We start from the raw sequence: 14,507 nt of genomic DNA, 5'->3' as shown, positions 1-14,507 counted from the left end.
AGCTTCCAAAGTTGCTCTCACAGGCATTTGAACCTGTTACAGTTATGTACAAGGAGAAAAACTATGTATTAGCTAAAATACATTTTTCTTTCATATGAAATGTATTACTGGACCATACATAGATCTTTATATCATTATAGGAGATGTTACTAAAACTGTTTAATTTAAAATTAAAGACTGAATGTGATGCTGATACCCAGTAGTAACAGGTACTTACTGCCTAAGCATTTGCTCATAAGTGGCTCCTCAGGCTCTTGGGTGTTGTCCCCTTTATTTTGTGAGACTCCTCTTGAGTTCTAGCTTTTCCCTGCAGATTCCTTTCCCACTTCTAACTCCCCTCTGCTCGCCTCTGCCTGCGTCCCCATTCACTTACGTTGTGTACTGTGCCATTTAACCCTTAATTACAGGCTGGCTATTCTTGCCCTTTTAGTAGACATCTACCTGTGCTGCAAACTCTTTAAAGGGGGAGAACAGAGTTCGCAGCTTTGCGTCCCCCAACCCCTGGCTGAGTCCCAAACACGTTACTACATGACATGCTCAGTGAACAACTCGCCGTCGGAGTTAAACACTGGACTGAAATATGACTCATTTGACACACAAAATAGTCAAGGAATTGAATCTAGACCTCTGAGCTAGGTCTGCCAATGACAAGGGGATGTCTCTGAACATATGACCTCTGCATGCAAAAATAGAACAGCTTAAAAAAAATTCAGTGAAAAAGTCAAGATGATCCACTTAAACCTTTTCCATGTTCCCAAGAATGCCTTTTAAATCTTTAAATTTCACAAACTTCCTTTTGTGACCAAGAAGTTCCTCATGCCACCTGTGAAACTCATTTCTACTCGCCATTTAAAGAATTCTCCAAATGGTCCCTGAAATGTCTTTGAAGAATAACAGAGCAGAAGCATTGCCTAGCACAGCCAATCCGAAAGAACGGGTAAGTCAGGGAAGACCACACTTAGGAAAGCACAGAGCCATTTCTCTCTAGAATAAAATGGAGAAACAGAGTGTGGAAAAAGAAAAGTAGGGGGGGAAAGATACAGTTTGGCTTCACTTTTATACAGTCCCATTTCACGGTTAGCTCCTGAAGAAAAGACAAACTACAAATCTGTCCAAAATGTGCAAAACCAGAGCAAAAGAATTATAAAAAACACTTAAATAATGACAACCAGCAGAGGAGACAGAAATGGTAATCGTATTGATGAGAAGTTTTGGCTTCTCTTAGCTTTATGTAAAATGGACAGTCATTCAGGATTAGACTAAGGGTTAATACTGAGATCACAGAATAAAAAGAAAAGTTAATCCCCATAGCTTTTAGTGGGGAAACCAATGCAATCCACATAAATTAGTAATTTTTAGAGACTCCCAGAAAATTAGATGTGGTAAGAAATTAATGAGATTTATAACTAGATTATTTTACAATGAAAAGTATCTTGAAAACTATTGTCGCTCAGAGACATAATAAATACACCACCGAGGGTATTGGTGCTATGGGAGTAATGTCTCTTTCAGAGGATTAGGGATCAACTGTGAGAGGTCCTCTTAGTCCTTCACTCCAGCTACCACTGCTGTCCGGCTTGCTACTAAGGGACAGAGTGACAACAGTGTGACAAAGTGTTGTGGCTTTACATGCCCAGTGTTTATTTTTAATTATGATACCCAGTGGTAGTGTATTCAGGGTCTATTTACAAAGTAAGCATTGGAAACGTTTCCATAGGTGATGTTTTTAATTGACCTATGGGTTGTATTAATTGGTAGCATATACTGCCCACATGAGGATAAAACAATGCTCTGGCCTAAGGCAGAATTTCACAACCTTGGCCCTGTTCTCTTTGGTGCCAGGTTTGCACAGGACAGTCTGTGTACCAGCATCCCTCGCCTCTACACACCAGATTCCAGTCGCATTGACCCCCTAGTTGTGACAATAAAAATGTCTCCAGACATTGCTGAATGTTCACTGAAGGGCAAAATCCACCTCTCCTCCCCCAGTTGGAATTACTGCAATAAAAGTTTATGTTACAAAAAATAAAAGACAACAGAACTTCCTTCCTACTCTAATTCCAGATTCCTGCAACTATATCCCTCCGTAGTGCAAAGATCATGCCTAAATCATGCCACACAGTGAGGACTCCATCCTATTTTTAAAAACAATTCTGCCAGCTCAATGCCTGTAGCGCAGTGGTTGTGGCACCAGCCACATGCACCAAGGGTGGTGGGTTTGAACCCGGGCTGGGTCAGCTAAATAACAATGACAATTGCAACAAAAAATAGCCGGGCGTTGTGGCGGGCGCCTATAGTCCCAGCTACATGAGATGCTGAGGCAAGAGAATCACTTGAGCCCCGGAGTTTGAGGTTGCTGTGAGCTGTGACGCCACAGCACTCTACCAATGGTGACTTAGTAAGACTCTGTCTCAAAAAAAAACAAAAACACCCCAAAACCAAAAACACACAGAAAAAGAACTCTGCCAACTCATTCCAAACTTAAATGTTCTATAATAACCCCTTCCAAGCTTAACCACAAACTCATCTGAGTGATTTTGCGTGTGTCTCTACAGCATCGTAGTGATTACCTGTGGGATTCTATCACAGAGGCTGACACTGTGAAGGGGACTGAAATACTTAAAATTAGTGAACTGACAGTCACTACTGAAATGTGGATCTTAGCCTTTATAATTACGTATTTTATTTTAACAGGGCATCCAGTGAAGGTGGCAATGATGTTTCTAAAATGTTTTCCCTTTAGAGATAATACTAACTTAGCCAAATTATACCCCAAATAATCCCGGGAAAACGCTCTCTTTCAAACGTCCCTGTGTTGGGTAAGGGACTAGCCAAATGCTATGAAGAACAATTGTTAGGCACTACCATTATTTTCAAAGGAAAGGATACCAACTGCTATGCTAAGAGGCAGTATATTCAGATTATTTCCCACCAGTGTCAGATTTTCCAAAGTCACTTCAGTAAAAAAATTCAGATTTAACCATACTAAAATTACAGTGACAACTAGACTTCATTATTCCCATAGTCTCAGTGGGAAAATTCATCAGTCTCCATTACCAGAGAGCTTGTTCATTTCCCCTTTAAAACAAAAAAATCCTCCTCCCTGAAATTTGCTGACTAATCATACAAAGACTGAAAATCCTTTATTTTGTAATAGATAAATGGCATCACAAATACCGCTGCTGATGTAGTCGGTTGGGTTACTCCTTCCAAACGATCTTTCTCCTTGGTTGGTAATATAGGTTTGGGTCAGCACAACTTCTTCTAAAAGGAATGTAGTTGGTTTCCATTTTGAAATTAGACTTTTTCTGCATCAGGGCACTTTTTTTTTTTTTAGCAGTTTTTATCTGGGGCTGGGTTTGAACCCGCCACCTCTGGCATATGGGGCCGGCACCCTACTCCTCTGAGCCACAGGCACTGCCCATCAGAGCACATTTTAAAGGTACTTTCCATGACTGGGATAAAAGTCAAACCACCTAAAACTCAAAATTCTAGATCATGATAAGCAAAGGAAGCAAGCACTATAGGAGGAAAGGGGAAAAAAATAAAAATATACATAACAGTAAATAAAAATAAAAAGAGAAAAATGAGTATCAAATGGCCATCTGAGGTTCAGTTATGTTACTATACTACCTAATACTTTCATCTGTAATGAGAACTTCTTTGCTCATAGGCACATGTAACTCTGATCATCGGTTCCTAGAGAAATGGAGAATGATGGTTGAGAAATAACAATGTTCGCCAAGAGAAATTCTAATACAAGGATAGTTGATGTTTCTCTAAGTTTTCACTCTAGTATCTTCAAGTGGGTGGGAGAAGAGGAAATCTGAAATGCAGTCATCTGCTATTTACTGAAAATGCGCTGAAATTTGAGACATCTGGGATTCCTCCATTTGAACTTGGGAGATGATAGAAAACGGCCAATTCCATCCTACCTCTTAGGAATGAAGCAGCTAACTGGCCACACAGCATCTCCATCACTAAAACCAACTAGATATGTATATCCAAGATGTCAGAAATCTTATCCTCTCAATTTTTTTTCCCTTGGTTTTCAGCGTAGGATATAAGACAGCTTTTCTCTATCTATAGTAGTTGAGCAAAACGATAATAAGATTACGAAAACCCAGAATTATGTCCTTTATCAGAACACAGAAAGAAACACAGACGTGGATATATGCAGGAAGCAGACTGGGCAAATGACAAGGTGAAGAGCAGAGGCGTAAACACCACAGAGGCCACTGGATTGGCCAGAACGCTTTCTATTTGGAGGGTTTGAAGGTTCCCACGTCTTTAAGCTGCATTATTGCAGAAGGGACTCCAGTCTCACCCTTACCTGCATCCCAAACTTAACTCAGGATCTAGACTCTTTCCTCAATTTAATGACACGCTTAAATTCATCAGGGGGTTCTGGGCTGTAGTGGTATCTGAGGCGAGAAAAAAGCCAGGTGAGTTGCTTCTTTCAGAATATAGAGACAGGAGGATTGTTGAGTATAGGTGACAAGTACAGTGGAAACTTTCACTAGTGAAAGATGCAACGTTCTAACACCTAGCCGCTTTCATCAGGAGTGAGGTAAAACAGAACATCAGGGGCAGATTAGGGTATGAATCAGAGTTGAAAGACTAAAAACTAGAAACCCCACGATCGCTCTTACTGATGAGACTATATAGAAAATACCAACTCCTTCCTTTGTGTATGCCACACAGGTCAAGGCTGACACTAGCAGCCAAGGCAAAATGGAAATGTCCAGAGGGGAAGCATAAAACCTACTGACCATCTCCCCGCCCTCTGCAGCATATCCCTCAAAACTACACCCAGCAACAAAATGACAAAGACTCCTTAAAGCTGAAATGCTGCAACTTAAATACACTGTGTATTCATGTGCCAAAGGAAGCTGACACTGTGATAAAGAAAGCACAGAGCAAAACAATAAACAACAGAACAATGACCAAGAGGAGACGGAAGGGTTTACAAAGGTGATCTGATGCCGTTACGTCTTTGATCAAAGAAACAATACGACTGTAGAAGCAATGGCTGTGTGCCATTTTTGTACCGGTTTGCAGAATCCCTGTGCACACACATGGCAAGAAGGAGGGCGAGATTTGAAAAACTGGCTGTGTTATTCCCATCACCATGCAAATCTGCCTTACCAAACGCTCATGTGGGTGCAGGCTGCAGTAGCTGCTAGACTGTGGAATATGAGAAGAATTGCCCAACATGCCTCCGTAGCCAGGCTGATTCATCCCACTGGAGGAACTCCAAGGGTCACTGCTGTGATGGCCATCTGTAAAGGACAAAGACAACCATGACTCTTCCGAGGCAGTCAGCCTCGCCTTATAGAATAGGGGTTTTTCATATACTTGAAAATGACTGCCTGTTGTGTATTCATCTTTGTGTTGGCTGGCTGATTACATCAGAAGACAGTCATCATTATTTCTTCCCAAGTGGCTCTATACTGTCAAACAAATATAAACATTTAAGAAAGTTAAAGCGAAAACTCCACTGGAAAAGAACAACAGAGCCTGTTTCTACAGAGAATTGTGTCAAGTCAGCGTGGCAAACACCAAAGGAAGCGTTTCTTCGTGGGTCTTCTCACCCTTCTTATTCTACGAGAATTAATGAAAAAGAAATTGTCCTTAAACTTTGAGATGAAAATAAAATACTTAAGGTATTACAGAGTTGACAAGTCTACGAGTTTTGAAAACCAAGAAATCAGTAACATCTCAGATTTAAAAGTGCTAGATTTCATTTTTGTAACATCTACAATAGAATTAAAGCTGGAACTAGCATAATTTTATGGTGTGTATGGAGGAGTCTCAAATATACAGTTCTTAGGTTTTTTTTATTTTTTTGATATATAGGAATATAGCTCTCTTCAGCCTTTAATAGTGATTCAGAGAGTACATACATATTATAAGGTAGGTATTATGCTACAGACAACTTTGAGAGCCTCTGGGTTTTATAAAATTATTTCTGAGTTTAAAAGAAGTTTAAAAATATATGGAACTTATATAAAGTATCTTTAATATGAGTTAACCTTGTGTTAACACCACATTAAAAACAATTCTACAGATGTCTTTTACGTCCTGTGCCTAGAGGTTATCATTAGAGGTATTATTTGGTTTAGTTTCTTAAGAGTAGGGGAAAAGACAATCTGTATTATTGCTGAATTCATTCATTTTTTTTCCTTCTTTCAGTAGGTTAATAAAAAATTCCTGAGGGCTGGCTATATACCAGACCATCAGCTAGGTCTTAAATGTATAGCAGGTATTGCTTTCTTGAACATAAGAAGTTCAAGAACATAAGATTATTTTCACTATAACATTTTACTTACTAAAAGGCCTTTTGAACATTTAGGCAACAGGAAAGGGAAATCTGACACCATATTATTTTGTGAAGCACTTTTTCACTGGGTGTTTAAATCCAGAAGTCAGAATTTTAGAACTGGACTCGCTTCCGAACAGGGAGGAACAGTCTATAGATTTAAGAACCATGCGAGCAAAATTGCGTCTGTGATTCTGACAACTCTGGAGTTTTAACTAGAAGATGGAAATTGAAGTTAAAAATAAGAGGCCAGAGTATTGAGTTGAAAATATGCCCCAGACAGTCTCTGAATATCTTTCACGTTAATTGCATATTCTTTCAAGTCCTGAATTCTCAGGGTGCCCTGTACTCTACTGAAAAAAGCTATTTTGAGACAGGATCAAGGATGCAGTTGTTTCTATAGTCATAATGTAAAAACACAGAGTTTTTTCTAAAAAAATTATTCATTTGCTTTAGCTGTAGTCCTTAGATTATAGAGGTTTTTTAAATGTCACCTTAAATTCAAATATGAAGTTCAAGATCACTAACATTTTAAATAGATGATGCGTATGACAGATAAATTGAAAATCTGTATCAATGAACAAGAGTCTCCTGAAACATTCTGACAATGTGATACACTGGGTGGCAACGTACTTAGGATTGTTAACGCAGAATACTCCACTCGGTGCAGACTTACAAAAATACATACTTTACATAAATTATGCTTTTCACAGGAAATTAATATTTATCACATCCCATGATCTTGGCATAATGTTGTTTTGAAAGAATAGGATTAGATGTGCGCAGATTAACTGTGTGCATCATAAATGTCAACTCAGTTTTTTTTTCTTTTTGCTTTTTGGGTACTCATATGCAGAAAAACAAATTCATTCCCCGTGTAATGCGTGGTCTGCTAGGTAAAGGAGTCTGCAGTTTTAATCTGCTTGCCCCCCTCCCCAACATGCCACTTTCCCACATAGAAAGAAGAAATGGATCTTTCCGTTGATTTTCTCAATCAAAATCTCTTTTGAGGGACAAATCTTTGAACTGATGGCCTCTGTAAGCACCTGTGGGACAATTTCTCCCACTGCTCACAGAAAAGGGGAGCTGATGCCCAGTAGCCACTGTTTTGAGCCAAAGGTAATGTGCCTTTTATCATGACGCACAGTGTACCCAAGAGATGCAGCCTGCTCTGTCCCTTTGGGAGTTACACCTAGGACAGGTCACAAGATAAAGGACCCCTGTGAACAAGAACTCCAGGACTGGGTGGAATAAATTCTCTCTATTTCCAAGGGCCCCACCTGATTTAATTTTATAGATTTTCCATGGAATTTCACATGTGAACTAACAATCTGAAAAAGCTAATGCACTGAAGGGAAGAAAACAACTCTCTTTTAATCAGAATGATTCTGAGTGTCCACTATACTCTGAGACACCAGGCTGTTCCCCTGCTACGCTCTGCCCCAAGTGAGCTCCTTGTCCTGTGACCTGGTCCTTCTAGAAGGAGCACAAGAAGACAATCCCCTGGCACGCTGCAGGACATGTACAAATAAGGTTTTCACACCCAGGCCAAGAAAGTCCTGAGCACAGGGGTTCTTGGGAAATTCCACATGTAGATTCAGGGTATTAGCTTGGCAGCAAGATCACTGCATTGAACAGTAAGTGCTCAGGCATATCAGGGATGAAGCCCATATGGGCATCCTCCAAACGGTTCATTCTTAAAGGTGCTGCTGTTATTTCAAACATCTGTGTCTTTTCAAGAAGCAGAATGGGGTTATGCTCCCAATGGCCAAGATGACAAGCCCTGGGGAGAGGTGGGAGAACACCCCCATCCATCTGCATGTCACTACACACACTGGGAATTAAAACAAATCTACTTTACCTACTATGAAGTTGGGATGTTCTAGATTTATCTGCCCAAAAGTTGAGTCTTTTGTCCTAAATCAGTTAGCATGTTGGGATAGAGTTCTCACCAAGTATTATTCCAGCCTTCAGATGGGTCACTTCAAAAAATGAGACCCATGTTCTTACCTACAAATTAATAAGTAGCTGAAAATTTTATATAAAGTTATAAAGACTACTTGTTCCCTGTTGGCTAAATCCAGGATGCTCTGAACATACACTGAGCTGAAACCCTTCTGTACACACACACAGTCCTCCTGGGGAAGATGGAAAGCTGAAATGGTCAGTGGCATGGGGGAGACCACGAGCAGCATTAGTCCTAAGCATGGACCTAACATCTCATTATGCTCAAGGGAGTTTAATTTTTTTTGAAAAACTCTTGGTAGAGTTGTGATTCATTCATTCATTTTTAAGGAATTCAATTCATAAGAAGAGCATTACTGCCAAAATCCTATACTTCCGTACTATTCTACTCATATCTGTCCTATATGACAATCAACGACCCACCAAGACCCTGTCCAGGGAGTCTTCCTTTGAAAGCAGCATCTTACCTTGCATGAAGAAGGAGCTAGGGAAAGTGCTGGTTGCTGGTTTTGAGGAAGGGTAGCCTGGCGAGTCCCTATTGTAGTCGGCAGTGCTGGCTGACGGAGCGTAGACCTGCGGAAGAAGAACCAATAGAATTTTGCTTTCTGAATTGACCAAAGCACCTGAAGGTCCATCACTTTACAAGAAGCAAATGCAAAATGCTGAATTACTACCCTATCCAGTCCAAATCTGATCAGAGCCTAAAAACGCTGGCCCTTTTAAAATCCAGCATAAAACCAAAAAATAAAAAACCTGCTCAGTCTATTTCCTTAAATAGGATTCAACCGGTTATGATATATCCCAGCCACAGACAAGCGTGTTGCAACAATGTCTAGGTGTACACTTGCCACATAATACCCACCGGGTAGTCCTGCCAGTCAAAGCATTCCTTTTTCTTTTTTAAACACAGATGGCCCACGAGCAAGTGGAAGGTAAAAGCAGAAAGACGTGCCTCCAGACTCTTCCAAAAGGTAGAGTAAAAATTCTACCTTTCAATTAAACATTGAAGGGGGGTGGGGAGAGAGAGACAGGGAAAGGGGTGGGGGAGAAAGAGAGAAAGAAGGGGGGCAAACATATGAACCACCCCAACTACAAAAAGTCATAAATTTATCCTGGAATATGAACTTCCTGTAGTGTCAGCTTTTTGCAGAGATGCATGAAAAGGGCACCAACAGCCTGGGTCTGCGCGAGACCACCAACACTCAGTGCGCACAGAGGACAGGGAGGGGGGCCCTCGTTTTTACTGCTTCTTATATCTGTGTGTACAGTAAACTTAAAAAGTGTGCCAAAACCCTAATTTACCTCCATTTGTTTGCTAATACTCATGAGACTTGGGGAGTCCGTTCTTTATCAAAATAGCCTGTGTATTTTCTTGTTTATGTTTCCTTTAAACAGGACAGCAGAGTGGGGGAAGCACAAATCCATAAGGTATAGTTTAACTCTAATTGGTTTTCACCCTTGCCTTTTCTGCTAAATATAATTTTTTTTTTAATCTCCATTTTCTTTTGCTCTCAAAGTTCCTCTCTCCAGATGGTCAGAGAGACTGAAACACTGTCATCCTCTCGATGAAAATGGATACTTTCCTGCCTCCATTTTGAAGCAGGCAGCGGCTCACAAAATTGGCAATGAGCCTACAGTGACGTTCATAGGTCAGAGTAAAAGGAAAAGAAATGTACCAACAAAAAGGCAAGTGCAGGATTACCAAAAAAAATCTCCTTTTTTAATTTTACAGTGCACATCGAATGAACACCCTAAGAAAAAATGATGTAATTGCTCTCAGATCACCGAGAATCATACACTAACCCTTAGTATAAGGTTTAGGATCTCACGAAGGCTAGGTCCACAGAGGCAGATGTGGGAAAAATACGCATCCATGTCCATACATCAGATTAATGCTACATATGAACCCCACCCTGTGTGCCCTTGAAACCTGGGAGGTTCTGGAGCTCAAACAAAACAACAAGCCTGACAAAACTATTCAAGGGTTTTTTTCTTAAGTCATAGGCAAATGCAAGCCCTGTATTTCATAGGGCTTTGTTTTGTAATTTTCATCACATTTTTCATGTAGAAACAGTGATTTGCTTCTATTTCCACAGGGCTTACAATAAGGAAAAAAAAAAGCCAACAATTTTTTGAGTATTTTTAAGGAACTAAGAATAAAATTTAGGCCACGAATCTAAAATACAAATGAATAACCCACGTTCTGGTAACCAAATCTCAGAGTTGCCTTGAGACCTGCACAACTAACAGTTTGGGAAGTACTGCTCAATGTATTTAGGGAAGATTTTGTGAGCAAGTCAAAAAGATGAAAGAAAATTTGCCTTCTAGGGAAAAGGGGGATTGAAAATTAACAGAATGAGCACAATATGACTATAATATTATTTACACTCTCATTAGCCTGAGAGCTTTTTGGCCAATCAGTATTAATACAAGCTAAATGTGCTATCCATGATCCTCATATTTCAGAAATCAATCTATATTTACTATAACACTAAAAATAATCTCTGACCTATATTATTAAATCATCTTATGTTTTAAAAGAACTGAAATTGATTCGTTTAATGTACAGGTTAATTTTTTTTTTGTAGGTTAATTTTAATTACATGTTCTAATAAATTATCCTCAAGCACGTACACTATTACGTCAACATCATTTGAGGATACTTTACAAGGTTCATCTTTTTTTTTCCAATTTGGGTAGAATTACTTGATTTTTTTTTTTTTTTTGAAAGAGAAGGAAAAAAAAATCTTTGGCTAACTTTGGTTATTTATAAAGAGGCTACTTTGACTATATGGATTATGATCAAGCTCAAATATCTAAGGATAAGATTACTTACCCCAAATTCATAAATTTGCATACTATTTGCATGGAAAAGAATATCTAGAGTTAAAAAGTTTTAGGATAGATTACACCACGCAATGTCTATTTTTCTGCTGTTGGAGCCGAGTTAAGACTCTTTTCACTTGAAAAGTCTTTTTTAACAAGGAACGGACCACTGCTTATAGCTGTTTTTTTTGCAGGGAAACTTCTGTATAGTTTATAAATTTTCATTATGTAGTAATTTATAGGTACAATAATATTACCTTTCTGTTTTTATTGTTACTGCATCTCAAAAAATCTGGTAAGGCTTTATATTTTTATTCATATAAATAAATATCACACAGAACTATACTTTTTAAACGTAGAAGGAACCAACCAATTTATTTAGTTCAACTCCCCAACAAACAAACTCAACACAACAAAAGTCAAGAAGGGAAGGTTAGAGAAACGCTGCTCTTTGCTTTTCACTATTTCATGGGTACTTTGTTCTAAAATGGAGATGACCATCATGAGCACGAACGCCATGCCCATTGTGTTCCTGCTTCAGTTTCCTTTTGACATTTTAATCTTTCATAACATGGATGATCCACAAGTCGCATCGTTATTTTTACTCAGTTAACTATCTTGCCTATTTTTCAAGCAAAAGTCTTCAAACTTTGGATTCCAAGAAGATTTTGAACAATGACATTCATTTTCATAAGAATAATATTAATAAAAGCAGATTCATTATGTTATTATTATTAATTATCCTAGGTATGTAGAAAGCTTAATAACACAACTACTAAATAAAATAACTTTATTTGCTTAATAAAATATCCGAGACCTCTTCGAAGAGTTGAATTATTTTTAATGACAAACACCGGAAAAATCGGTCCAATCTAAAATGAAATAAAATCCCAAATTCTAGTACAATGTGTTGAAGTGACCTCAACCATGAAACATGGGGAGAACCGAATAGCAGTTAAAAATGCACACTGAATTTTTTCCCCAATAAGGTGGCTTAGATCAAGATGATTATTAGCATTCTGATTCCTCCCACAAGAGAAATTAAAGAAGTGTGAAAATTCTGTTGACAGATTGGAAATAGGGAGATTTGGTGGTAACTCACAGACCTCATTTCTTTCTTTCTTTTGGCCAGGGTTGAGTTTGAACCTGCCACCTCTGGTATATAGGGCCAGCGCCCTACTCCTTTGAGCCACAGGTACTGCCCCCCCACCCCCCGCCATTTCTTTTACTACATTATTTTTAAGTAAAAGCTTCATGGAAGACCAACAATATAGTATATTTAATACTCAAAGTTAGTACCATTATCTATTTTCTTACCATCCTAAATTTAACACAAAATCATACACATAGAAACTCTGAGGTTAACAAAGCTCTCTAGATAACGCTAAATCTTCAACTGAGAAAAGTAAAAAAAGGTTACATTTTATAGATTTAATTTTCTTTTCTTTCTCTTTTTTTTTTATAGTTTGAGAAGAACCACATTAGTGGTTCCATTCAATGTGCCCAACGATCCTTCCTGCAGTCATCTAAAGGAAAACTAAGTTCTACAGAAAATCTCTGCCTATCAGAAAAGGAGAAATCCAAGCCCGTTCACACAAACCAACCAACCAACACATGAAGCATCTCTGCCTCTTGCCTTCCCCCTCTGGACACTGGTTTTTATTGGTCTTGGCATTCTAAGTTTTGCTTACAGAGAATTAAAACAATGATTACCATTTTGTTTAGGGCTTCTTGAGGAACAGCTTTTATGGCAGATTTTCTATATCCATCATTTCTATGCTTCATAATGATCACATAAGGTAGATATATATTGTGGTTTTTTGGCGAGGGCTGGGTTTGAACCTGCCACCCTCAGCATATGGGGCCGGTGCCCTACTCCTTGAGCCACAGGCACCATCCACAAGGTGGATATTGTTAATAGTATCCTTCCAATTTCACAAGGCTGAAGTACTGTAGAGAGTTCAAAGGTATTGACCCAAACCATCTTGGGTCTGACTGCTGGTACCACTCTTTATTAGCTAGGCGACCTGGAATCTAGTACTTTTAACTCTCTGGTCTTTGAATTCCTATCTATAAAATGAGAATGACTACGGCTGCTGTGCAAAGTTCTTGTGAAAATTAAGTCGTATAATACGTGCAAAGCAATTAAAATGGCACACTGTAAAAACACCAGGCTTTAGTGTTGACAATGTGATGCTGTCATTGTTTTCACTATACAGGCAAATGTCACTCCGGAACATTAACTACCTTTCCACAGTACAAATTTTTCAAGAGGTAAAGGGAGAATTTGAACTGGTTATTAGTTCAAATATGTTCCATCAAAAAACAATTCCTGGCTCCTGGTTAATAATTTTAACCATCAATCTGAGACTATATGCTGGTTGTATTTTATAGAAGTATTTTGGGGTCTGATAACTACCTTTTAAGAAAATAAAATGTCATAAGGCACATTTATGATGCAATCAGGCTTCTGTTTGGTAACCTTCCTGAAGGAGGAATCTTAACTCCGGGAGAATCAAGAGGAGAGGCTGCATATCATGTACTGTGAGAAGTGTCACGATGCGGGTTCGGGTGACAGCCACCGGTTTGCACAGTAGACGTTTACTATTCCTTCACATTCTGTGACTCTGTAAATACCATCTGAATATCTAGTTTTCAAAGAGAATCCATTCAGAGTAACTGAAAGAGCATAATGGAGGCTCAGTCCCGTGAAGAGAGTTACTGTGAGCTCCAGGATGGGTAGAAAACAGAAAGGTAGAATTATGCTTCAGACGCTCAAGTGCTGACGAGGCTCAGTGAGTAACTCAGACCTCGGGAGATTTCACAAACATTTTCGGTGGTGACAGGTAACATCTGGACGCCAAGAGCTTACTGTGCACCACTGCCAGTGTCCGCAGACCTGGGCGTACGTTTTGACGCTTCCCAGCATCTGCCCAGGAAACACATTTGTAGGTGACCAGTTTACAACTCAGGCTGGACCCTTAACTCTTACACTAGTTTTGAAGGCCATGGGTCCCAGTAAGAAGAAAGAATGAATGGCTCAGAGGCCAGGGTACCACCACATCAGAGGAGGGAAGACAGACACTGCCACTGTCCCGTGATGCCAGGTGAAGGACATTGCCAACTGATCCACAAAGAAGGGGGAAAAGGTACTTTGAAGAGACGCCTCCAGACAATACAGAAACAGATCAGCAGGACAGCAGAAGTGACCCAGCTCTTGAGTCACACCAGTTAGTTTCAAATTCCAGCTGCCACAATTTATTGTGAGGATGTAACAAAGCAATTTAATCTCTGGGAGCCTCAGTTTCCTGCTTTGTGAAAAGGGTCTATTCCTGTTGTGGGGATCAGAGATAACATGTCAAGCATGACTCCTAATCTGGCATGGGCACTGAAC

At 39.3% G+C, this 14,507-nt stretch overlaps 1 protein-coding gene across 9 annotated transcripts in view; it reads right to left on the bottom strand.

The window, feature by feature from the left end:
* TCF4 (transcription factor 4) overlaps nt 1–14,507 on the bottom strand; it is a 349,564-nt gene that overhangs the window by 41,741 nt on the left and 293,316 nt on the right. For all 9 annotated transcript variants that reach the window (XM_012804308.2, XM_023512351.1, XM_023512352.1 and 6 more), the window contains 2 exons: nt 8,755–8,860; nt 5,149–5,282 (listed from right to left, as the gene is read on the bottom strand). In XM_012804308.2, the coding sequence (XP_012659762.1) occupies nt 5,149–5,282; nt 8,755–8,860 (240 nt within the window). The remainder of the gene's footprint in view (nt 1–5,148; nt 5,283–8,754; nt 8,861–14,507) is intronic.

The sequence above is a fragment of the Otolemur garnettii genome, unplaced genomic scaffold (genome assembly GCF_000181295.1).
Source record: "Otolemur garnettii isolate 467f Iridium unplaced genomic scaffold, OtoGar3 scaffold00027, whole genome shotgun sequence".
NCBI classification, from domain to species: domain Eukaryota; kingdom Metazoa; phylum Chordata; class Mammalia; order Primates; family Galagidae; genus Otolemur; species Otolemur garnettii.
The sequence above is the reverse complement of the archived record's forward strand: the minus strand, read 5'-3'. Positions and strand labels throughout refer to the sequence as shown.